This window comes from Anser anser (genome assembly GCF_964211835.1).
Source record: "Anser anser genome assembly, chromosome: 30".
Classification (NCBI taxonomy): Eukaryota; Metazoa; Chordata; class Aves; order Anseriformes; family Anatidae; genus Anser; species Anser anser.
The window spans coordinates 2,057,269-2,080,586 of NC_139751.1; the positions used below are offsets into that span (position 1 = coordinate 2,057,269).

The window sequence follows — 23,318 nt, forward strand, 5'->3', positions numbered from 1 at the left end:
AACTACCTGCACCTCCACAAGATCATCCACCGCGACCTCAAGTCGCCCAAGTGAGCGGGGACGGGGGGCTCGGGGAGCACCCACGGGTGCTGGGGTGGTGGCGGCGGTGCCTGTGGTGGTGGTGGTGGGGCCGTGGCCGTGCCGGGTGCGTGGTCATGGGGGGGCCGTGCCCTCGGTGGGGCTCTGTCCGTGGTGGCTGCATGTCCCTGGTGGTGCCGTGTCCGTAGCGGTGACGTATCCGTGGTGGTGCCATGCCCGTGGCAGTGCCGTGTCCGTGACATTGACATGTCCATGGTGGTGACGTGTCCGTGGCACTGACATGTTCATGGCGATGCCGTGCCCATGGTGGTGCCATGTCCATGGTGGTGCCATGTCCATGACATTGACATGTCCGTGGTGATGCCATGCCCATGGCAGTGCCGTGCCCATGGTGGTGATGTGTCCGTGACACTGATGTGTCCTTGGTGCTGCCGTGTCCACGACATTGATGTGTTCATGGTGGTGCCGTGTCCATGGTGGTGACATGTCCATGACACTGACATGTCCATGGCGGTTGTCAGGCCCATAGTGGTGACATGTCCATGGCATCGACATGTCCATGGTGGTGCCATGCCCATGGCAGTGCCGTGCCCATGGTGGTGCCGTGTCCATGACAATGACATGGTGGTGGCCTGCCCCCGGCAGTACAATGACCATGGATGGTTGCACGCCTGTGGTGCTTGCATGCAGGTGACAGTTGTATATCCATGGCAGTGCCATGGCAGTGGTGGCACAATGACCACAGCAGCTGCATGTCCAAGGTGGTGACGTGTCCATGGCAGTTGCATGACTGTGGTGGTGCCGTGCTCGTGGTGGTGGTGCCATGCTCGTGGTGGTGGTGGTGCCATGCCCATGGTGGTGGTGGTGGTGGTGGTGCCATGCCCATGGTGCTGGTGGTGCCATATTCATGGTGGTGCTGGTGGTGACATGCCCATGGTGCTGGTGGTGCTGTGCTCGTGGTGGTGGTGCCATGCTCGTGGTGGTGGTGCCATGCTCGTGGTGATCATGCCATGCTCGTGGTGGTGGTGGTGCCATGCCCGTGGTGCTGGTGGTGCCATGCTTGTGGTGGTGGCATGCCCATGGTGCTGGTGATGATGGTGCCATGCCCATGGTGGTGGTGGTGGTGGTGCCATGCTCATGGTGGTGGTGGTGGTGGTGCCATGCCCATGGTACTGGTGGCAGTGGTGGCATGCCCATGGTGCTGGTGGTGGTGGTGCCATGCCCATGGTGCTGGTGGTGGTGGTGCCATGCCCGTGGTGGTGGTGGTGCCATGCTCGTGGTGGTGGTGGTGGCATGCCTGTGGTGGTGCCTTGCCCATGACGGCACCACGCTCATGGCAGTTGCGTGCCAGTGACGGTGCTGTGCCCATGGCGGTGCTGTGCCCATGGTGGTGCCGTGCCCGTGGTGGTGGCATGTCCACGACGGGACAACGCGCACAGCGGCCGCGTGCCCATGACAGTGCCATGCCTGTGGCACTGGCACGGCGCTGAGTGGCTGCCCCCCAGCATGCTCATCACCTACGACGACGTGGTGAAGATCTCCGACTTCGGCACCTCCAAGGAGCTCATCGACAAGAGCACCAAGATGTCCTTCGCCGGCACCGTGGCCTGGATGGCGCCCGAGGTCATCCGCAACGAGCCCGTCTCCGAGAAGGTCGACATCTGGTGAGGGCACGGGGACACCGGGGACCTCGGGGACAGCAGGGAGCCGTGGTGGCACTGGGGACGCGGCAACATGGGGGCTACTGGGAACCGGTGGCAACCCTGGGGACACTGGGGACACAGGGGGTGGGCAGCAGGGACACTGCAGGGGAACGGGGATGGGGACAATGGGGAGATTGAGGAGGACTTTGTAGGGCCATCAGGGACACCAGCATGGGCAGAGGCAGGGAGGGGACACCGGGGGCGAGTGGAGGGGGACCAAGGGACAGGGTGAGGCCACCGGGGGTGCCCGGGACCGTGGGTGACGCTGCGCCCAGGTCCTTCGGGGTGGTGCTGTGGGAGCTGCTGACGGGCGAGATCCCCTACAAGGACGTGGACTCCTCGGCCATCATCTGGGGCGTGGGCAGCAACAGCCTCCACCTGCCCGTCCCCTCCGGCTGCCCCGACGGCTTCAAGGTGCTGCTGCGTCAGTGCTGGTGAGTGCGCCCGTGGGGGGGACACACCGTGGGGACACCCCGTGGGGACACGCTGTGGGCACAGGGGTACACCATGGGGCCATCCCATGGGGTCCCTGAACGGGGACACCCCATGGGGACATCCCACAGGGACCCTGCACAAGGACACCCCATGGGGACAATGCCCAGAGACACCCCTGCCTTCAGGGGGTGAGGCCATGGGGCAACCCCCCCTCCCCCCCCCGGACACCTTAGGGACCACCACGGGGACCTTCCAGTGGCACCCCAACATGGGGGACCCCATCCTAGCGCCCCTCCCCTGGCTGTCCCCATACCTGGGGGCCATGCCCATGGGGTGCCAGGCTGGGGGTGCACCCAGCACGTCAGTGGGTGCCGTGTCCCGCGCACCCTTCCCCGCCCGCGGCCCCAAAAGGCTCCCCCAGCACCCAGCGCCGTGCTGCCCCCCCCCCAGGAACAGCAAGCCCCGGAACCGGCCGTCCTTCCGGCAGATCCTGCTGCACCTCGACATCGCCTCCGCCGACGTCCTCTCCACCCCCCAGGAGACCTACTTCAAATCCCAGGTACCCGGCGGCACCCTGGGGACACCCCAGCACCACCCTCAGCACCCTAGGGTCACCCAGTGCCATGGGATCACCCAGTGCCACAGGGACACCCAGCACCCTAGGGTCACCCAGCGCCATGGGATCACCCAGTGCCACAGGGACACCCAGCACCCCAGGGTCACCCAGTGCCACGGGGGTACCCAGGGACCCTCAGCACCCCAGGGACCCCAAGCCCTGTGGGACACCCCCTCCACATCCCATGGCCGGTGCGGGGGCAGCCATGGCGTGCAGCTGCCAGGGGGGGATCCCAGGGGATCCCTGCCCATATCCCAGTACTCAGGCAGCTGTGTCCAGTATATCCCAGTGGCCAGAGTGGCCATGCCCAGTATATCCCAGTGTTTAGGTAGTCATAGCCAGTATATCCCAGTGCTCAGGGGATCCAAGCCCAGTACATCCCAGTGCTCAGGTGCCCGTGCCCAGTACGTCCCAGTGCCCCCAGTGAGCGGTGCCGCGTGCCGCAGGCGGAGTGGCGGGAGGAGGTGAAGCTGCACTTCGAGAAGATCAAGTCGGAGGGGACGTGCCTGCACCGCCTCGAGGAGGAGCTCATCAACCGCCGGCGCGAGGAGCTGCGGTGGGCCCGGCCGCGGGGCCTGGGGACGTGGGGACGTGGGGACACGGGGACGTGGGACATGGGGACACAGGGACATGGGACATGGGGACACAGGGCATGGGGATGTGGGGATATGGGGGTGCAGGATGGGGATACAGGGACATGGGGACGTGGGGACTCGGGGACGTGGGGACGTGGACATGGGGACATGGGGATATGGGGACACGGGGACATGGGGCACAGGGACATGGGGACGTGGGGACATGGGGAACAGGGACACAGGGCATGGGGACGTGGGGACATGACACGGGGACATGGGGCAGCGGGGTGCCAGGAGCAAGGGTCGGGGTATCGGGGGGTGCCGGGACAGGGAGAGCCTTTGGGTGCCTGTGCATGGGGTAGGGGGGCTGTGGTGGGATCCCATGAGGTTCTGTGGGGTTCCCGTGGGGTTCCTGTGGGGTTCCCGTGGGATTCCCGTGGGGTTCCCGTGCTGACGCCCGGCGTGCCCCGGTGCCAGGCACGCGCTGGACATCCGGGAGCACTACGAGCGCAAGCTGGAGCGCGCCAACAACCTGTACATGGAGCTCAGCGCCCTGATGCTGCAGCTGGAGCTGAAGGAGAAGGAGCTGCTCAGGTGCGCGGGGCCCCCCCAGTACCCCCCCCAAGGCACCCCTCCCCCCAGCACCCCAAGCATCCCCCATAGCTGGGTGCTGTGGGGCAGGGGGCTCCCCGAGCCACAGCCGCATCCACGCCACCCCCGAGCCCACGGGCACCCCTTTACCCGCACCGTGGGCACCCCATGGCCACGGCCACCCCTTAGGGTCAGCCCATGGCTATAGGGTCCCTACACCCACCCCATGGGCAACCCTTACCTGCACCCGGTGGCCACGGCCAGCTCTATAGCCATGCCGTGGCCGCATCCATCTCTATCCCGTGGCTACCCCGTGGCCATTCCCAGTTTCCACCCTGTGGGCACCCCATGGGGAACCCTATATCCATCCTATGGCCATGGCCATGACTACCTCTGTATCCACCCTATGGCCACCCCTATATCCATGTTACGGGCACCCCGTAGTCATGGCCACCCTTATACACACCCCATAGACACGCCATAGTCATGGCCGGTTCTATATCCACCCCGTGGCCTTGACCAGCCCTATATGCATCCCATGACCATGGCCAAACCTACATCCACCCCGCAGCCCCCCCTTGGCTTTGACCAACCTTACATGTACCCCATAGTCACCCTGTGGTCATGGTGAAACCTGTATCCATCCCAAGGCCACTGCCATACCCTTTGTGACCCCTATAGCCACCCCATGGCCTTGACTAACCCTATATGCACCCCATGACTATGGCCACCCCTATATGTACCCTTTGGCCACCCTATGGTCATAGCCAAACCTATATCCATCCAATGGCCACCCCAATGCCCCTTGCCACCCCTATATCCACCCCGTGGTGATGGCCACCCCTATATGCACCCTATGGCCACCCCATGGTCATGGCCAAGCCTATATCCATCCCATGGCCATCCCCATGCCCCTTGCCACCCCTATATCCACCCCATGGCCTTGACCAACCCTATATGCACCCTATGGCTATGACCACCCCTATATCCACCCCATGGCCACCCTATGGTCATGGCCAAGCCTATATCCATCCCATGGCCCCCCCGATGCCCCTTGCCACTCCATGGCCTTGACCAACCCTATATGCACCCCATGGCTATGCCCACCCCTATATCCACCCTATATCCACCCCACGCTCACGCCCGCCCCTATAACAACCCCGTAGCCGCCCCGAGCCCTTCCCCACCCCTACCCCAAGCCCTTCCCCACTCGGGGGGGGTCGGTACCGATGCGTGCCCCCCCCAGGCGGGAGCAGGCGCTGGAGAAGCGCTACCCCGGGCTCTTCAAGCCGCGGGCGCCGCGGGGGCTCCTGCACGGGAACGCCGTCGAGACCCTCATCAAGAAGCGCAACGTCCCCCAGAAGCTCTCCCCCCACGGCAAGCGGTGCGCCCCCCCCGGAGGGGTTACGGGGTGGGGGTGGGGAATCCCCCTCCTATTGGGGCCGGGGGGGGGGGGGGGGCTCTGGAGGGGGTGAGCTCAGGGGGTGGGGAGGTGGGAATGGGGGTTTGGTAAGGTGGGGGGGGGCTGGGGGGGTCCTTGGGGGGGCTGGGGGTGGGGAGGTGGGACACCGGGGTCTCATTGGGGTGGGGGGGGGCTTGGGTGACTTGGTCCTTTGGGGGGGGGGCTTTGGGGGGTGCAGGTCCCTGGGGATGGGCTCTGGGGTGGGGGGGGGGGGGGGTGCAGGTCCCTGTGTCCCCTGGGGGGGTGGGGGGGCAGATGCCCAGAGTCCTTTGGGGGGGGGGGGGGCAGTTCTGGGCCCCTGGGTGCCCTGCTCCCTTTGGGTCCCTTGGAGGGGTCCCATGGGTGCAGACACCCTTGGGGCGGGTGGGGGGAGGGGGGCACATTTTGGGCACCTGGCCCCCAGGCTCCCACCTGGGAAGGGGGAGTTGGGGTGGGGGGGGGGGGGGTCTGGGTCCCCCCCTGCAGCCCCCCCCTCTTTTTGTCCCCCCCCCCCCCAGCCCCGACATCCTGAAGCCGGAGGTGCTGCTGCCCAAGCTGGATGCGGCCATGGCGCAGGTGGCCCTGCCCGGCTGCCCCAAGGGCCCCCCCTCGCCGGGGCGCAGCCGCCGAGCCAAGGGGCGCCACCGCAAAGCGGGGGGGCCCCGGGGGGGCTGCGGGGAAGCGGGTCCCGAAACCGGACCCCCCCGGGGCCTTCCCGGCCCCCCCCCGGCCACCGCCGGCCCCGACCTCCTCGGGGGCACCCTGGAGGTCGCGGGAGCCCCCCCGGCCGCCGTGCCCGATGCGGGGTCTGGGGGGGCAGAGGGCACCCAAGGGCCCCCCCCACCGCAGCCCCCCACCCCCGGGGAGCCTGAGCGGGACAGCGGGGCCGCCCGGGGGGGGCGAGGGGGGGCCGGGCAGCATCTCACCCCCGCGGCGCTGCTGTACCGGGCGGCCGTCACGAGGGGCCAGGTGAGTGTGTGGGGGGCCCTATTTTGGGGGGGGGGGGCTTATTTTTTGGGGGGGGGTCCCTTATTCTGGGGAAGGGGTCCCTTATTTTTTTGGGGGTGGTCCCTTATTTTGGGGGGGTCCCTTATTTTGGGGGGTTCCCTTATTGTTTTTTGGGGGGGGGCTTATTTTTTGGGAAGGGTCCTTTATTTTGGGGGGGTCCCTTTTTTTGGGGGGGGGTCCCTTATTTGGCGGGGGTCCCTTATTTTTTGGGGTGGGGTCCCTTATTGTTTTGGGGGAGGTCCCTTTTTTTGGGGGGGTGGGCCCCTTATTTTTGGGGGGTGGGTCCCTTATTTTTGGGGGGGGGTCCCTTATTTTAGGAGGGGGTTGGAAATGGTGTGTGGGGGAGAAGACCCCCCCGAGGGTCCAGCCCAGCACTGGGGGGGGGGTCAAACAGACAGGGGTCCCTTCTGGAGGGGGGGGGTCGGGACCCCTGGGTCCATCCTGCGGGTCTTGGGGGGGGGGGGGTCTGCCCCCCTGGGGGCAGCCAGAGGCCCCCACGCCCCCCCCCCCCCCCCCCCCCCAGAAGCGGGGGGTCTCGTCGGAGGAGGAGGAGGGCGAAGTGGACAGCGAGGTGGAGCTGCCGCTGCGGCAGAGGTGGGTGCTGCCCCCCCCCCCCCCCAAACCCCCCCAAACCCCCTCCAGGACTCTGGACCCCCATTTTGGGGGGGGGGCAGAATCCCCCCACCCTCCCCGGGGGGGGGGTACGTGGTGACCTGTGGGTGCTGGACCCCCAGGAAGGGGGGAAGGGGAAGGGGGGGGGGGGGCTTGTGTGCCCAGACCCCCCCCAGGATCGGTGCTGGGGGTGTCAATGGGTGCTGGGATGCCCGAGATGGGTGCTGGGGGGGTGTCCTTGGGTGCTGAGCCCCCAGGATGGGTGCTGGGGGTCTCTGGGTGCCGGGATGCTGCGGGTGGGTGCCGGTGGGTGCCCACAGGTGCCCAGACCCCCCCCCCCCAGGATCAGTGCTGGGGGTGTCAGTGGGTGCTGGGATGCTGTGGATGGGTGCTGGGGGGTGCCCATGGGTGCTGAGACCCCGGGATGGGTGCTGGGGGGTTCTGGGTACGGGGATGCTGTGGATGGGTGCTGGGGGGCCTGGCGGGTGCCCATGGGTGCTGAGCCCCCCAGGATCGGTGCTGGGGGTGGCAGTGGGTGCTGAGACCCCAAGATCATTGCTGGGGGCATCGTTGGGTACTGGGATGCTTTGTATGGGTGCTGGGGGGTGCCCACGGGTGCTGAGCCCCCAGGACGGGTGCTGGGGGTTTCTGGGTGCCAGGATGCTGCGGGTGGGTGCTGGTGGGTGCCCATGGGTGCCCAGACCCCCCCCCCCCCCTCAGGATCAGTGCTGGAGGTGTCAGTGGGTGCTGGGATGCTGTGGATGGGTGCTGGGGGGCCTGGCGGGTGCCCATGGGTGCTGAGCCCCCAGGATCAGTGCTGGGGGTTTCTGGATGCCAGGATGCTGTGAATGGGTGCTGGGGGGTGCCCACGGGTGCCCAGACCCCCCCCGGGATCAGTGCTGGGCACATCCATGGGGCCTGGGATGCTTCGTATGGGTGCTGGGGGGTGTCCACAGGTGCTGAGCCCCCAGGATCAGTGCTGGGGGGGTTTCTGGGCTGCAGGTGGGTGCCGGTGGGTGCCCACCCACCCCCTCACCCCCTCCCCCCCCCAAACCCAGGTGGCCCCCGGGCATGAGCAAGCGGCAGTCGCTGTCGACCTTCAGCTCGGAGAACTTCTCGGACGGGGACGGGGACGGGGACGGGGACGAGGGGCACACGAGCGAGCCCTCGCACAGCGCCACCCCGGACGTGGGCAGCACCAACACGGACGAGCGCCCCGACGAGCGCTCCGAGGACCTCCTCTCGCAGGGCTCCGAGATCCCCCTGGACGCGCCCCCCCCCGAAGGGCCCGGCCGCCGCCACGGGGGGCTCAGCCCCAAGGTAACCCCCCCACACACACCTCCCCCGGCACCCCTGGGTGGGAGGGAGGCACCTAGGGAGGGGGGATGGGGGGGTGCTGGACCCCCGGGTGGGTGGGAGGGTATGGGGGGGGGCAGTGGAGTGCCCCAGGGATGGGTGCGGGATGGGTGCTGAGGGGCTCCCGGACCCCTGGGTGGGGGCTCCTGGACCCCTGGGTGGGTGGCAGGGTATGGGGGGGGGCAGCAGGGTGCCCCAGGGATGGGGGCAGGATGGGTGCTGAGGGGCTCCTGGACCCCTGGGTGGGAGGGGGTTGCCCCTAGGGATGGGGGCTGGGGGGGTGCTGGACCCCTGGGTGGGGGCTCCTGGACCCCCGGGTGGGTGGCAGGGTATGGGGGGGGCAGTGGGGTTCCCCAGGGATGGGTGCTGAGGGTGCTGAGGGGCTCCCGGACCCCTGGGTGGCAGGGGGGTGCCCCCAGGGATGGGGGATGTGGGGGGTGCTGGACCCCCGGGTGGGTGGCAGTGTATTGGGGGGGGGCAGTGGGGTGCCCCAGGGATGGGTGTGGATGGGGAGGGGTCCCCCAGGGAAGAGGTCCCTCAGAGCCCTCCCCCCCCCCAAGACAGGGTGCCATAGGAAAAGGGGGGGGGTCTCAGGGTTACCCCCAGGGCCAGGAGCCCCCCCAGCAGCCCCCCCTGAGCCATTCCCCCCCCCCCAGCCGGGGGTCTCCCTCTGCCACCTGGTCCTGGGGGACCCCAGAGCCCCCCCCAAGACGAGGGGACAGGGGAGGGGCCCCCCAGGACTGCAAACCCCGGGGGGGGGCTCTCAGCATCGCGGGGGGATTGGGGGCAGGAGCACCCCCCTGCCAGGGCCAGGACCCATGGGGGGGGGGGGACCCAGAGCACCTCGAGGCCACGTCCCACGGGGAAGGGACCCCCCAGGAACAGTTTAAAAGCGTGGGGGGGTCCCCAACACCCCCCCCCAGCCCAGCTGGGGGGGGGGCTCTGGGGGTGTCTGACCCCCCCCCCCCCCCAGGTCTCCGAGGACTCGGACTGCGACAGCGCGGAGCTCGACCACTCGGGCAGCGGCGAGGGGCCCCCCCGGCCCGCAGCCCCCCCCGGCCTGTGACCTGCACCCCCCCCCCTCCACCACCCCCCCCCCCCCCGCACCTCCCCCCCCACACACACACTTGTACAGCCCCAAATATTTATATAAATATTTATCGATCTCTACAGAAAGCTCCGTGCGGTCTCTGGGGCCTGGGGAGGGAAGGGGGGGGCACGGGGGGGCTATTTGGGGGGCCACCCCCTTTTTGTGTTGGTGTAGGTCCTACTGTAATAGTTGGGGTGGGGGGGGGGGAAGAAAACCTGCCCAAGAGGGGTGGGGGGGGAATTTGGGGGCAGAGCCAAGGGGCTGAGCCCTTTCAGGGGGTATCGCCACCCCCCTTACTGGTGGAACTGGGAGCACTGGGGAGGGCAGGGACTCACTGCTGGACCCCCCCCCCAAAGGGGAACAAGGTGGGGGGGGCCACTCGCTCTCCCCCCACCCTTGTAGAGGATGGGGGGGGGGGGCAGAAAAGGAGGTACTGGGCCTTACTGGGAACCAGTATCCAACAGCAAGGAAAGTAGAGAAATCCCCCATTTGTGGAGAAATCCCCAATTTGTAGCAAAATCCCCAATTTTTAAACCCAAAACACCCCTGAACCCGCCCCCCCCGTGCCCCCCCCAGCCCAGGGGGGCCCTACTGGGAGAGGTTGCAAAGAAAGACGGAGACAGGCAGGTCCGTTAACCAAAATATCCTCCAGTTTCTATTCACAAGGAAAAGCTCCAGTCCATCTTTTTATTATTATTTGTTTTTTTTTTTTTGAAAAATTGCTCCTGGCGTTACAGAACTAAACTGAAATGGTTTTTTTTTTTGTGTCTTTTTTTTTTTTTGTGTGTGTGTTTTTTTCTTCTCTTCCACTCTTTAACATTTCATGACAAAACAGAAACTTCATGAGCCGAAAAAAGGGGTGGAAGGGGAGGGGGGGTGAAGGGTTTTGAGGGGGGGGGAAGGGAGAGAGAGGAAAAAGCTTTTATAAAACTAAGATCTGGGGCTCGCCGCTTAAGGGCCGAGCGGAGAAAGGAATTAAAATGCTGTAATTAAAAAAAAAAAAAAAACAAACGAAGGAGGAAAAAAAAAAAAAAAAAACGAAACCAACTGAGAAACAACCTCGTGAGTGGCCGCGGAGAGCGATGGAGGAACCGAAAAAATTTACAAACTAGTTTAAAACCTGGGGCTGGCTGCTGGGGGCTGCGCGGGCGGCTGGCGAGGCGGGGCCGAGGGCGGCGCCGGGGCCCTAGCTGCTTCCCATGCCCCCGGTCTCGGAGGAGAGCCTGCAAGGAAGAAGAGGGCGTCAGAACGGGGGGGGGCAAAAATGGGGGGGGGGGCAAAAATGGGGGGGGGGGGGGGAAGGTGACAGGGGGAAAGGGTTAGAGGAGGAAAAAAGAGGTGGGGGGGGAATAAAAGGGTTGGAGGGGGAAAAAAGAGGTGGGGGGGGAATAAAAAGGGTTGGAGGGGGAAAAAAAGAGGTGGGGGGGGAATGGGTCGGGGGAGGAAAAAAAGAGGTGGGGGGGGAAATGGGTCGGGGAGGAAAAAAAGAGGTGGGGGGGGGAAATGGGTCAGGGAGGAAAAAAAGAGGTGAGGGGGGGGGAAAATGGGTTGGGGGAGGGATGAGGAGGGAGGGAGGAAGGGTTCCCCCCCCCCCTTCAAGGGGGTGGGGGTGGTGGCCCCCCCCCGGCAATCGAAGCTGGGGGGGTTATGCGAAAGCAGCGTGGGGAGGGGGGGGGAGGATAGAGGGTGGGGGTTGTGGCCCCCCCCCCAGCTCAGCACCGGGAGCTCCGTGGGGGGAGAGGGAGGGGATGGGGGGGCGCCAGGGACCCCGAGTGGAGGCGGGAGGGGGTGGCGGGGAAGGGGGGGCAGGGATGGAGCCCGTGGGGGGTCCTTGGGGAGGGTGGGGGGGTGGGGGGGCACAAAGAGGTTCGGGGGGGCACAGGGAGGTTCGGGGGGGCACAGAGCAGCAGCCCCAAGCAAAGGGAGGGGGGGGGCGACAGCAGCAGCGCCCGCTGGAACCAGGGGAGGGGGCGGCGCGCATCGCCCCTGAGGAGGGTGCCAACGAGCCCCCCCCCCCAAAAAAAAAGAAGGGACCCCCGCTGGGCCCCCCCTCCCCGCCCGCAGGGCTCGGCCCCCCCCCGCGGCACAGATCTAGCAGAGCAGATTCTCACCGTGGCAACTTTATTACAGGTACAGACAGCAAAGAGACAGGCGAGGCCGCGAGCCCCGCGCCCAGGAATGCAATTAAATCCAGACTCGTTTATTCCGTAACGAACCCCCCCACCCCCCCCCCGCCGCCGCCGCCCCCCAGACCCGCCGCGATTGCAACCGAACTCTTAAAAAAAAAAGGAAAATAGAGGAAAATGAGGCGGGTGGGGGGAAAAAGCAAGGGCTACGAGCTAGAGGAGTCGAGGAGGGCTGACCGAGGTCACCGGGCTGGGAAAAAGGAAAGAAAAATTTTAAAAAAAATAAGAAAAAAGGAAAAAAAAAAGCGTCGGCCGGGCAGAAAAACGCCTACAAAACACCCCGGGGGGAGCCGAAAAAATAAAAAAAAAGAAAAAAGGAGGAAAAACCCGCAAGGAAACCCAAAAGGAATTTTTTTTTCTTTTTTTTTTTGGCTCTTCCGAGTCTCCCCTGGGGGGGCTCCGCGCTGCGTCGCGTCCCCCTCCCCGCCCGCCCGAGGTGCGTGTGGGGGGGGGGCAGGGGGGGCTCAGTAGGGAGAGAACCTCTGCTTCTCCGCCTTCAGTTTGTTAGAGACACACGGCACGGCCGGGGCGGGGGCGCCCTTAGCAGCAGACACAACATTTAGAGCCAGGAGAGGGACAGGTTTCATGCCAAGCAGACTGGAGACACAAGGGGCGGTCGGAAGAGGGTTGGGGAGGCCGGCGGGTGCTTCGGAGCCCCCCCCGGCGGCGAGCGAGGGGGTGGTGGTGGAGGAGGAAGAAGAAGAAGGGGTGGAGGGTTGAGAGAGGTTGATGCTGAGGTGGTCAGGGATCGTGACGGAGGCTGCCTGGGAGGAGGGTTTAGCGCTTTCTAAACTGTAACAGAGGAGAAAAAGGAACAAAACAAAACAAAAAACAAAACAAAAACAAAACAAAAAAAACAAAACAAAAAAAGAAGAAATAAAAAAAAAGGGTGGGTGGCTGGCAACAGCGCGCGAGAAGCACAGGACAAACAGTGTCAAACCGCACAGGGTCGGGGGGGGGGGGGACAGGGGAAACGGCACCCCGAGGGGGCGCCGGTAGCTGGGGGGGACGCCGGTACCTGGGGGGGGGGCGTGCCGGGCCCCAGCTCCTTGGGACCCCCCCCCTCGCACGCACCCCCAGCCCCGCGTCGAGCCCTGGGCCTCGACGCGGAGCCGGGAAGGGGGAGGGCAGCCGCTGCTCGCGGCCCCCCCAGCACCCCCACGGCCCCCAGCACCCCCACGGGGTTCAGGGCTCGGCTCCTCCGCCCTAAGCCCCCCCCGGGGGGCTGAGGAACGGGGAGGGCACCGGGGGCCACCCGACTGACACCGCTGCCCCTACACGACACCGCTCCCAGCCCAGGCTGCTACGGGGACAGCGGGGTCCGCGCCACGCGCGGCCTCAGCACGGCCCTGGGGGGCCCCCCAGAGCCGTACGGGCCCCCCCCGCAGGCTCAGGGGCCGCTGCTCCCACGCAGGAGAGCGGCGCCGGGCGCTGCGGGCACCTCTCGGGATCCGCAGGATCCCCACGTCCCGCCGGCGAGGTGCTGGGGACCCAGCCCCGATCCCGGGGCGCTCCCTGAGCCCTCACCCACAAAAATAAAATAAAAAAAAATAATAATAATAATAATCCCTCACGGCACCAGCGACAGATCCAAAGCGCACGGCCCGCTCGGCCCCGCGGCCTCAGCCCTCTCCAGCCTTCGCCTGCGGCCTCCCGGAGCCCGGGAGGCGATCGCACGGGGACAGCGGGCGCGGGAAGGGGGAAGGAAGGGCACGGAGAAGGGGGAGGGGGGGGATTGAAACAAAAAACAAAAAACCAAAAAAAACGGGGAGGGAAGCCCCTTCCCCTCATGCTGGGGGGCACGAGGGGGGTCCCAGCCCTCCCCCCCCGCGCCGCCTGGTCGCAGGAGACTCACCTGACATTAATTAGATACTGGGCCAAGCTAATGCTCGCTGCGGATCCAGTTATGGTCACCTGCCTGTCAGTAGAGCCTTCCACCGGGTTGGCAATTTTGATCTGCGCCCCGGACATCTGGCGGATCTCGTTGATCTTGGCGCCCTGACGCCCGATGATGCAGCCAATCAACTGCGGGGGGGGGGGAGAAGGCGGCTTCGTTAGCGGCTGGCTTCGTTAGGGCACCCCCAACCTTCTTCAGGTGCATCCCCTGACCTTCGTTAGCGCTTCATTAGGGCACCCCCGACCTTCGTTAGCGCTTCATTAGGGCACCCCCGACCTTCGTTAGCGCTTCATTAGGGCACCCCCCGACCTTCAACCTTCATTAGGGCACCCCCCGACCTTCAACCTTCATTAGGGCACCCCCCGACCTTCAACCTTCATTAGGGCACCCCCCGACCTTCAACCTTCATTAGGGCACCCCCCGACCTTCATTAGCGCTTCGTTAGGGCACCCCCAACCTTCGTTAGGGCACCCCCCGACCTTCATTAGGGCTTCATTAGGGCACCCCCACCTTCATTAGGGCACCCCCCGACCTTTGTTAGGTGCACCCTGACCCCCGTCAGGGCACCCCCGACCCCCTCCCCTGCCCACTACTGGGGGGGGGTCACCTGCAGGGACAGGGCTGGGGGGTTTAAAAACCTCCCCAAAAAGATTTAAAACAGCAGGAAAATGAGCAAAATCTGCCCTAAATCTGGCCGGGAGGAGGAGGAGGAGACGGCAGAGGGGTGCGAGGAGCCGGTTTGGGGCACGGCCCTCGCTTGTGGGGCTGCCGCGAGCCCCCTTTGAAGTGTGTGTGTGTGTGGGGGGGTCATCCTGCCCTGCCTTCGTCAGGGACCCCCCCCAAGGGCCCGGCGCGCCCCCCCCAGCCCGCCACTCACATCATTTGGAATGGTGAGTTCGTGAGAGGTGGTCTGAGCAGACGCATCCAAACCTGCTTAAAAGAGAGAGGGAGGAAAAAAAAAAAGGGGGGGTGAGGTGAGGGGGGGGCACGGCGGGGGGGGGCACGGGCACCGACACCACCAGCACTCGCTGCTGGCCTCACGGCTACCTCCGGGGCTGCTCGGGCAGGAGGGGAAGGGGCAGAGCAAGCGGTGAGGTTACTCGAGCCCCCCCCAACTCCCCAGCGCCCCCTCCCTCTAATTTTTACCCCCCCCCCACACCCCCATCTTGCCCCCCCAGTTTTTGTCACCACGGGCTCTTCCTCCCCGTGGCGACAGTCCCGGAGCAGCGCCCCCGGGGGCAGCGCTACGCCGACCGGGGCGGGCACGGCGGGGCTGCTCGGGCATTTAATTAATTATTGCTGTTATTATTAATAAATTTCTCCCCTCTCCCCTGCTACGGGGTGGCAGCAGGAACCTCGAGACCTCACCGGGAGGGGGTGTTTTTGGCGGGGGGGGGGGGGGGCACAGCGGCGTGGCCGTGCCGGTGAGGGCAACGCTCCCCCTGGCCTGAGGGGTCAGCCGCTGGCTGGGGTGGGGGGGGGGGGGGTAAAAGGGGAGCTGGGCCCCCCCCCGGTGCCCAAAGCTTTCCAGAAAAAGAGAAAAAAAGAGCATCGGGCGCCCAGCGGCTGAGCCCTCCACCTCAATTCTGCTCTCCGCTGTCCAGAGACCGAGCTGACTCCTCCTGGGGCGTGCGTGGCCAAGGCAGCCGGCACCCGCAGCCCTCCTGCGCCCCCCGTCGTGTCGTGTCCCCCCCCCCCAAAAAACCCACCCCCCCCCCCCATAAAAACCCAAGGCGGGCAAGGCGCTTCGCAGGGAGACCCCGGTCAGCACCGACACCCCGGAGAAGAACTACAGGATTTTGTGTTTTAATCATTACCCCAATAGCCTTTCACCTCTGGAGAGCTGGATTCAATGCCTGTTAAGACACAAGCGACAATGAGTTGGGGCCGCCTCAGCTTTAGAGCCCCCGGGGGGGGGGGGGGCGGCGTGTTTTTTTAAAAAAAGCCGTCTTTTAGCGAGCCTACAGCGAATTTGGCACAACCCAGCAGCTGCCTGCTCGGGCCTGGAGCAGCCGGAGGGGAGCGAGAGAAAGGGTGCTGCGGGGCCGGGCTCGGCTCCGGGTGCGGAGGAAGGGAAGCAGCGCGGAGGCCCCCTGCCTGCTCGGCCCGACAAAAATCGGCAAAAATCGTTACCTGGGGGGTTTTTTGTTTGGTTTTTTTGGTTTTTGAGAGCCCCAAGCAGAGACCCCGCTAGAAGGGAGCCGAAGCTCCTGGGCCGGCCTTCGGCGCGCACTAGCGTACGGAGGAGGAAGAGGAGGAGGAGGAGTTTCCGTACCACTGAATCCAGTGTTGCCATGAGACATTGGAAAGTGTGACTGTTGCATTGCCAACTGGTGCAGCTTGGTCAGCTAGAGGGGAGAGAAAAAAAAGAGAGAAAAAACAAAAAAAGGCTGCTGTTAGCCGCTGCCCCAGCCCTACGGGGCCGGGACTCGCAGCGGGCACCGAGGCGGCGTGTGTGTGTGTGTGTGTCCCCCCAAAAGGCTGGGAGCGGGCTGGGGGCTGCGCCCACCCCCCCGTTTTCCCCCCCCTCCCCGAGGAGCTGGGGGAGCTGAGCAGAGCGGAGCAGCAGGGCCGAGGCCGCGGGGTGCTCGCACCACACCATGCGGGGGGGGGCAGAGCGATGCGATGGAAGGGGGGGGCGGGATGGAGCCTGGAGCCACGACGCAGCCCCGAGCCCGGCTTCCTCCTGGCTCCCCTCCTGGCCTGGCAGAGCCCCCCCATCATCATAGCCCCCCCCATCAGAGCCCACCCCCCCATTAAAGCCCCCCCCTCGCTGCTCTAAGGCTGCCACGGGACCCCCGCCAAGCCTGCAACGAGCCCGAGGGACGAGCACAACGTCAGAGGTCCCCAAAGAAGCTGGGGGCAGCACCCAAAGGTGGGGGGGGGGCACCCAGACCGTCACCCCCGTCCCCAGCAGCCCCCCCACAGGCTGGCAGCAGCCTGGGGTGGGCCAGATCCATGCCCCCCCCCTCGCTACCACCTGCGGCCAGCCGTCCCCTGCCCCAGGAGAGCCACGGTGACAGCGAGGCCTGTCGCCGTCATGCGCTGTGGTGGGGTTTTATTATTATTATTATTTATTTTGTTTTTGTTTTCCCCCCTGGGGGGCTCGGTGCCGAATTCGGGAGGGGAGGGAAAGCCGGAGCTCGTGTGAAATGCCAAGCCGGGGAGAGAGAGAGGGGAAAAAAGGAGGAGGGGAGCGTCAGAGAGAAGACGGAGGAGGAGGAAGAGGAGAGCTCTGAGACCAGGTGAAGCTGGCTGCAGGAGGGCGAGCGGCGAGTTTTTTTTGGGGGGGGAGTTTTCAGGCCGAGCTGACGAAGCAGGGAGAAAAATTTCGGAAGGTGGGGAGGGTGGAGGTGAGGGGGAAAAGGGGGGTGGATTTCGAGACAAGAAGTTGTAAACAAAAACTTACATCTGGCTGTGGAATGGCATACTGTCCTTGAATGGTATAGGCCTACAAAAGGAGGAAAAGAGTTCCTATTAACGACCATCGGACAGCCACCCAGGGGCAGATCTCAGCTAGCCAGGAAGGCGGAGAGCCACGGGGAGACTTCTCCGGGGCGGGGGGAGCGGGGCAGGAGAGGCAGGGGGACGGACAGTGCTGTACCAAGCGGTCTCTAGACGGGGTCGGGGTGGGGGGGGGGAGGGAGGGAAAAAAATAAAAAAAATAAAATCGCTCGGATTGGCCTTAGGTGGCGGTTACGGGGAGGGGAGTGGGCAGGATGGCGCCGTCCCCCCCCCAAAAAAAAAATAAAATAAATCAAAAGGTGGCAGACGAACGGAACGGCTGGGATCTTGATGGAAGATGTATGGTGTGGTGGAGTCCGACACTGCTCCTAGCCCTGCGCCCCCCGCCTCGCCGACAGGGGAGGGTCTCCAGCGCCCGCCAGCCCTGCTAGCTCCCAGCCCCGTCCTTTTTCCCCGGCCCCAGCAGCGTCCCCCCGACCCCCCCCAGCCCCCCCCCACAAAAAAAAAAAACAAAAAACAACAACAGTCCCGCTGCGAGTCCTCTCGTCACTCCGCACGCCTAGGAAAAAACGTCGCCGGGCCAAGCTAGAGGTTTACTGCCGGAGCTGGCTACCGCTGCTAGAGACGAGGCAAAGAGTCGGGGGGGGGGCGGCTCAAGGCAAAAGAGAGGCGCTCGGGGTCGTGGGGGGGGGCGTGGGGGGGGCGGGGGCTGAGTGCCTGACCTGCCAATTCCACGCCTCGAGGTTAGGGGGACAGCCACGGACCACCGAGTCCTCCTGCAGCTACCCAGAAAGGGCGAGTCACTGGCTGGGGGCCTGGCTGGCTAAGGTTGGGGGTGAGGGGGGGGCGGGCAAAAAAAAAGGGGGGGTGTAGGGGTTGGGGGGGGGGTCGGGAGAGGCAGGGGGGAGAGGGGGGTACACAGCCTCACTTCCAGGTCACCGGAAGAACTGCAGCCCAGGCTGGACTTGGCCCAAGTTCGTTGCCATGCAGTGGCTGCCGGGTGGCCTGCGTGAGGAGAGGTTTGGTGGGCTCAGCGCCCGAGGTCCCGCGCGGACAGGAGTCCGCAGCGCAAAAAGCCACCGGGAGAGGGGGGTCTTTTTTATCGGTTTTTTTTTTTTTTAAATTATCATCATCATTTCGTCGGATTTTTATTTTGGGGGGGCAGGGACGGGGAAAATGCCACCCTTGTTGGCAGTCTCAGAGAGGCCAAGGATTGAACGGGCCGTGGAGACTGAACTCCCCTCTCACCTCCTGAGGTGGTCCCTCCAAGTCAGAGTTGAGGCACATGGATGGGGCGGTGTGGGGGTAGCTCGCACTGCCGCTGCTGTACCTGTCCTGTGGATAAATTAGAGGGCTTCAGTCTCCAGGGCTGGCAATCCGAAAACCTTCCGCTAACGCCAAAAATAAAAAAAAAAAAGTCACCGTCGCCCCCCCCCCGTCGGCTCTCGCTTTCGGAGGTGGAGGTGGTGGTGGTGGTGCGGGGGGGGGTCGCCCTGAGCTACGCACGGCCCTGAGCTGCGGGGGACGGAGCGCGACCCCCAGGCGGGCTGGGCCCGGGCCAGGGGTGGGGGGAGAGGGGTGGAAGATTGGGGGGGGAGGGGGGGTGAAGGGGGGGCGGAAAAAAAGGGGGAAGGGGGAGGGAAGAGATGCGTGGCCGGCGGGAGCCTGCTCCTCACTGCTCTAAGGGGGAACGGCAGCCGGCTCCCGTGCTGGGGGGGGGTGGGGGGGGAGGAAAGGGGGGGCGCACGGCAGAGCCCTCGCCCCCACCCCCCCGGCAGCAAAAAGGCACCGGGGGGGTGTGGGGGGGGGGTGGGGGGCGATGCCCGGCGCTCCCCCTCGCTGGGGGCAGAGCAGCAGGAGAAGCTGTCGGAGAGAGGGGGGGCTGACGAGGAGGAGGAGGGGAGGAAGGAAGAGGCAGGGAGGGCGAGGGGGGGGGCGCCGAGGCGAGGGGGGGGTGTGAGGGGTGGGGGGAGGACAGCAGCAGCTCCGTCTCCCGCTGAGCGTGGCACACAGAGGCCCGGCTCCAAGGAGGGGGGGGGCCGAAGGGGGGGCGCCGTGGGCAGCCCCCCACCTACGGAGCTGGCTGCAGTCCCCCCCCACCCCCTCCAGCCCCCCCAGCCCGCGGCCACAGCGCTGGATCCGGCCCGCGTGGCCGTGGCTCTGCCCTAGCAGGACCCTCGGGGCTGGCAGCAAGGGGGGGGGGGCGCACTCCGGGCTCTCCCCCCCTACACCCCCCCAATCCCATCCCCAACCTCATCGTGCCCCCACCCCCGGGGGGGGGCCCTCCCTGGCAGCACATGGAGGCAGCGGATGCGTCTGCGAGTCGCCCTGGTGCTCCCAGCGGTGCGGCAGCCCCGGGAGCCGTGACCCCAATCCCCCCCCCCCAAAAAAAACCCTCCTGTCTCACCCAGCGGGGACCAGCGCATCCCCACAGGGCCGGGGGGGGCACTCGGGGCTTTCCAGCAGGGTCCCGAGGGGGCCCTGTTGCCTGCGACGGCAGCGCCGGGGCTCACGGCCAGGGGGTGGCACGGGGCAGCCCCCCCCCGAGGAGCAAGCAGCTCCCCTGGGATCGGCGCGGGAGGGGCTGGGCCCCCCCTCCCCTGGTGGCTACAGCCCTACCTGGCGCCCTCCCCCCCCCCCCGTCAGGATGAGGCCTTTCAGCTCCCCCCACCCCACCCCCCCCAAGGCACGGGACACCCCAAAAGCCAGCCCCGGAGAACACAGAACCCCGAATTCCCCCCCCTCAGGCTTTGGGGGGGGGGGGGCATCACCCACATGGGGCACACGGAGCCCCCACCGAGGCGGGGGGGGGGGGGCACAGACCAGAGGCGGCCGCTGCTCGCCCCGGCCCGATCCCATCCCCAGCCGCCACCACCACGCCGGGACTTGGCCCGGTGGCTCCAGGATGGTTTTGCCAGCACCCCCCCGACCCCCCCCTTCCCCAAATCTGCCCCCCCCCACACCCACACCCCACACCCCCCGCCCTCCTGCGCCCCGCAGCTCAGCGGGGAAGGCTCGGAGCAGGGCTCGGGGAGGCCCCGAGGCAGCGGCGCGGGCGGGCAAGGCACGCGGAGCGGCTGAGTGCACACCGACGGCCCCCAACAGGCACCCCAAAACAGCCCCCCCGGCCCCCCCCCGCACCCCAGGAGCAGAGGAGAGGCCTTACCTGACCGCCTGCAAAGATGACGGGAGAGCTGGATGGCTTGGGCCGGTACGGATGGTGACGCCCTTCGGGGGAGACTGGGGGACAGGCGGAGAAGGCAGGTCAGGCACCGAGCACCGCCGCCGCCAGCCGCCCCCCTCCCCGCGACCACCACGGGACCGCAAAATAATCCTATTTCCCCCCCCCCTCCCCCTCTCCAAGCAGGGAGCACGCGAGGGAGGCTCGGGGCACGGCGCTGGAGCGGCAGGATGGTGCCACTCGTGTCCCCACGCGGGACAGAGCCGCGAGCGGGCAGCGGGTCGCGAGGACCGGGCTCGAGCCCGCTTTAAGGGGCTCCGAGCCGCGCGTTTTAACCCCCGACCCCCCCCTTATCCCTCTGGCAGCCTCCTCTCCGCCCTCGGGGGGTTTCCTCCCTGCCCTCGGGGGTTTTTTCCATCAGCTGGGGGGGGCAGCGGGACATCCCTACCTCCAGCATGACGACGCAGATCTGTTTGACGCACTCGATGATGGACTGTGGGATCCCGGCGATGGTGATGGCTCGCTCGGTCGAGTTGGGCAGCATGTCCCCCGCCACCTGCACCTGCGCCCCCGTGCTCTGCAAAAAGAAAAAGAAAAAAAGAAAAAAAAAGTGCCGCGGTAAAAAAAAAAAAACAAAACAGCCGGGGAGAGAGCCGGGCAGGGCGCTGAGCTCACCGCGCGCGGCGGCCTCGTGGCCGAGTTATACATAGCCCAAAGCGCCCCCCCCCCCCCTTTTCGCCCTTCTCCCCCAAAATAAAGCCCGTTAATCCCAGCTGGAAATAATTCGGTCGGAGGAGGAGGAGGAGGAGGAACAGGGCGGGAGCCTCTCCCCAGGACCCGAGCCCGGGGTTAATCCCGGCGGCAGGTCAGCAGCACCCGGCGCTGAGCGGCATTACGTGCCTTCCTCAAGGGGGGGGAGCTGGGGGGGGCTTGGCAGGCTGATGGCACGCAGCCCCCCCCCGCTACCAGCTGGGAAAAGGGCCTGGAGAGGGGGGGAATTTAGAGCTGGGGGAACGGGGGGGGGCAGGAACCCAAGCGCCCAGCTCCGAGGGGCGCTGCCAGGAAGCGGAGGCCGTGCCCCGGGTCTCAGTTTCACGAGCGCTAAAAAATACCCCGAGCTCTTCACAAAGGCCAAGCGCCGCCGCCCCGGGGGGGGCCAACGCGAGGATTTGCCCCCTCTGCACCCCCCAAGGGGGGGCCAGCACCTACCTCTCGGATCTCTTTGATCTTGCAGCCCCCTTTGCCGATGAGGGAGCCGCACTGGCTGGCGGGTACCACGAGCCGGAGGGTGACCGGGGGCCGGCTGGCGGCCGTGCTGTTGGTCATGGAGCTGCTGATGTCCTGCGAGGAAGAGGGAGGCGCTCAGGGGGGCCGGCCGGGCTCAGGACCCTCGCCGGAGGGCCGGGGAGGAAGGAGATACGAGGGGCAAGCTGGGCCAAAGCACCCCCAGGTGCTCCCCGGGCCCTGTTTCTCGGGGATTTTTGTCAGCTGTGGAATCGCCACAGCCACGTTTTTGGGGTGGGAGCAGGCAGCTGAACCCCTTTGCTCGCTGCGGCTGTGGAAACGCGGGGTTTTTAAACCACCGCGGAGGTTTTTGGCCACCAGAGAGGTCGGCCACAGCCGAGCGGGAACCCGCTGCGCTGAAGGGACACGGGGCTGGGGGCTCGGCGCCCCCTTACAGACAGCTCCTGGTTTCATCTCAGAGCCTCCCCGTAACGAGGAGCAGTAACGAGGGTGAGGGCAGGAGCAGCCGGGGGAAAACGAGCCCTGCGCAGAGAGCAGCAGCCGTGGGCGCAGGGGGAGGGGAGGCCGGGAGGGCTGAGCTGACCTACTAAAGGAGAAGCCGAGCGGCAGCGGCGAGAGCCGCGCCTGGACGGGGCTGAGCCCGCGGGAGGGCTCCCGGGACACGGCAGCAGCTCAGGGCTCAGAAATTTTCGGTATCCAGCCGAGCAAAGGGGGGGGGGGACACATCTGCCAGCATCAGGCCGCCTCCTCCAAATTAAAATGGGGGTGAGGGCGCTGGGAGTTGCGCCCCGCAAGAGAGGGGAGAGGCAAGGGGCCGTACCCGCAGCAGGCGAGGGGAGCTCCCCACTTCCAACGGCCGTGGAGAAGCCCAAAAGCTCCTCACCCCGCAGCCCTCGAGGGCTTTAACGCCCGCAGCCGGGATTTGGGCCCTCTGGGACCAGCACCCCCCCAACTCAACCTGCGGTTCCACAGGAGCGGGGCAGGATGCGGCTCCTCCTTCAGCGCCGCGGCACCCCCGGGGCCCTCCTCAGCGGGGCCGGAGGCGAAGCTGAGCCCCCGCCGCACCCCGAGGCGGGCGGGGAGGCAGCAGGGCAGGCCAGGAGAACAAAGCAAGCACGGCTCCGAAGCCCTGCTCCCGTCTGAAGCCATCTCGGCGGTGGCCACAGGGCGTTTGCAAGCCCCATGAGTCCCCACGGGGCCCCAGGGCTCGGCCAGCAGGCGCTTAGGGACAGCGAGCAGGCAGGAGGGAAGCGCCGCTGCCTGTACCCTGCACCCTGACCCCACGCGGGGCAGGGCAAAGATCCGCCTTGGCCGGGCCAACGCCGCCAGCCCGTGCGGAACGGAGTCCAGCCACCCCCCCAAAAAAAAACAAAGCTTCCCCTCGTGCTCCCGGCCCCCAGGAGCTGCAGGGGGGGGCAGAGCCAGCCCTGCCCGGCGTCTTCACGGGGGGAAACCCGTGCAGGGAGGCGGTGAAGGGACAGCGGCGACGCACCTCTTCCAGTTTGTCGATGATCATCGCAAAAGCTTTGAAGATGGCGTTGGTGGGGCCGGCGAGGGTGATGATCCGCTCGGGGCAGTTCCCTTCTGAGATGTTGATGCGAGCGCCGCTCTGCGGGGAAGGAGAAGGAACGAAAAAAAAAAAAAAAGCCAAGAATTAAAAACAAAACTAAAACAGAAGCACGGCGGCGCCAGCGCCAAGCCCCGGCCCTCCCCGCGGCGCGGGGCAGCCATCTTAGCCTCGCCGCCTCCCCCGCCCCGCCAGGACTACAACTCCCAGCACGCCCCGCGCCCGCCGCCGGCTCCATCTGCTGCCGGGGACGCGCGCCGGAAAATTCCTTTCAAGGCCGCCGCCGCCCCCCCGGCCCCCCCCACCCCCCC

The 23,318-nt window shown here is 66.2% G+C and overlaps 2 protein-coding genes across 2 annotated transcripts; one reads left to right on the top strand and one right to left on the bottom strand.

Moving 5' to 3' along the window:
- Positions 1-6: 6 nt before the first annotated feature.
- Positions 7-9,491, top strand: MAP3K12 (mitogen-activated protein kinase kinase kinase 12). The gene is made up of 11 exons (XM_083814383.1): positions 7-50; positions 1,545-1,703; positions 2,018-2,176; positions 2,628-2,736; positions 3,240-3,349; positions 3,846-3,962; positions 5,206-5,343; positions 5,919-6,369; positions 6,932-7,002; positions 8,079-8,340; positions 9,350-9,491. Exons 2-11 carry the CDS (start codon positions 1,546-1,548, stop codon positions 9,440-9,442), a joined length of 1,668 nt encoding a protein of 555 aa, XP_083670509.1. The 5' UTR covers positions 7-50; position 1,545; the 3' UTR covers positions 9,443-9,491.
- A 603-nt stretch (positions 9,492-10,094) lies between these two features.
- On the bottom strand, positions 10,095-23,073 carry LOC310888045 (poly(rC)-binding protein 2-like; the record flags this gene model as incomplete). The annotated part of the gene is given in 13 exon segments (XM_083814400.1): positions 10,095-10,689; positions 13,508-13,677; positions 14,427-14,479; positions 15,367-15,405; positions 15,825-15,897; positions 16,959-17,000; positions 17,954-18,019; positions 18,263-18,349; positions 20,181-20,233; positions 20,236-20,254; positions 20,644-20,772; positions 21,405-21,536; positions 22,933-23,073. Coding segments are annotated over 13 exon segments (1,041 nt in total), but the record flags the coding sequence as incomplete, so codon positions are not given.
- Between the last annotated feature and the right edge of the window lie 245 nt (positions 23,074-23,318).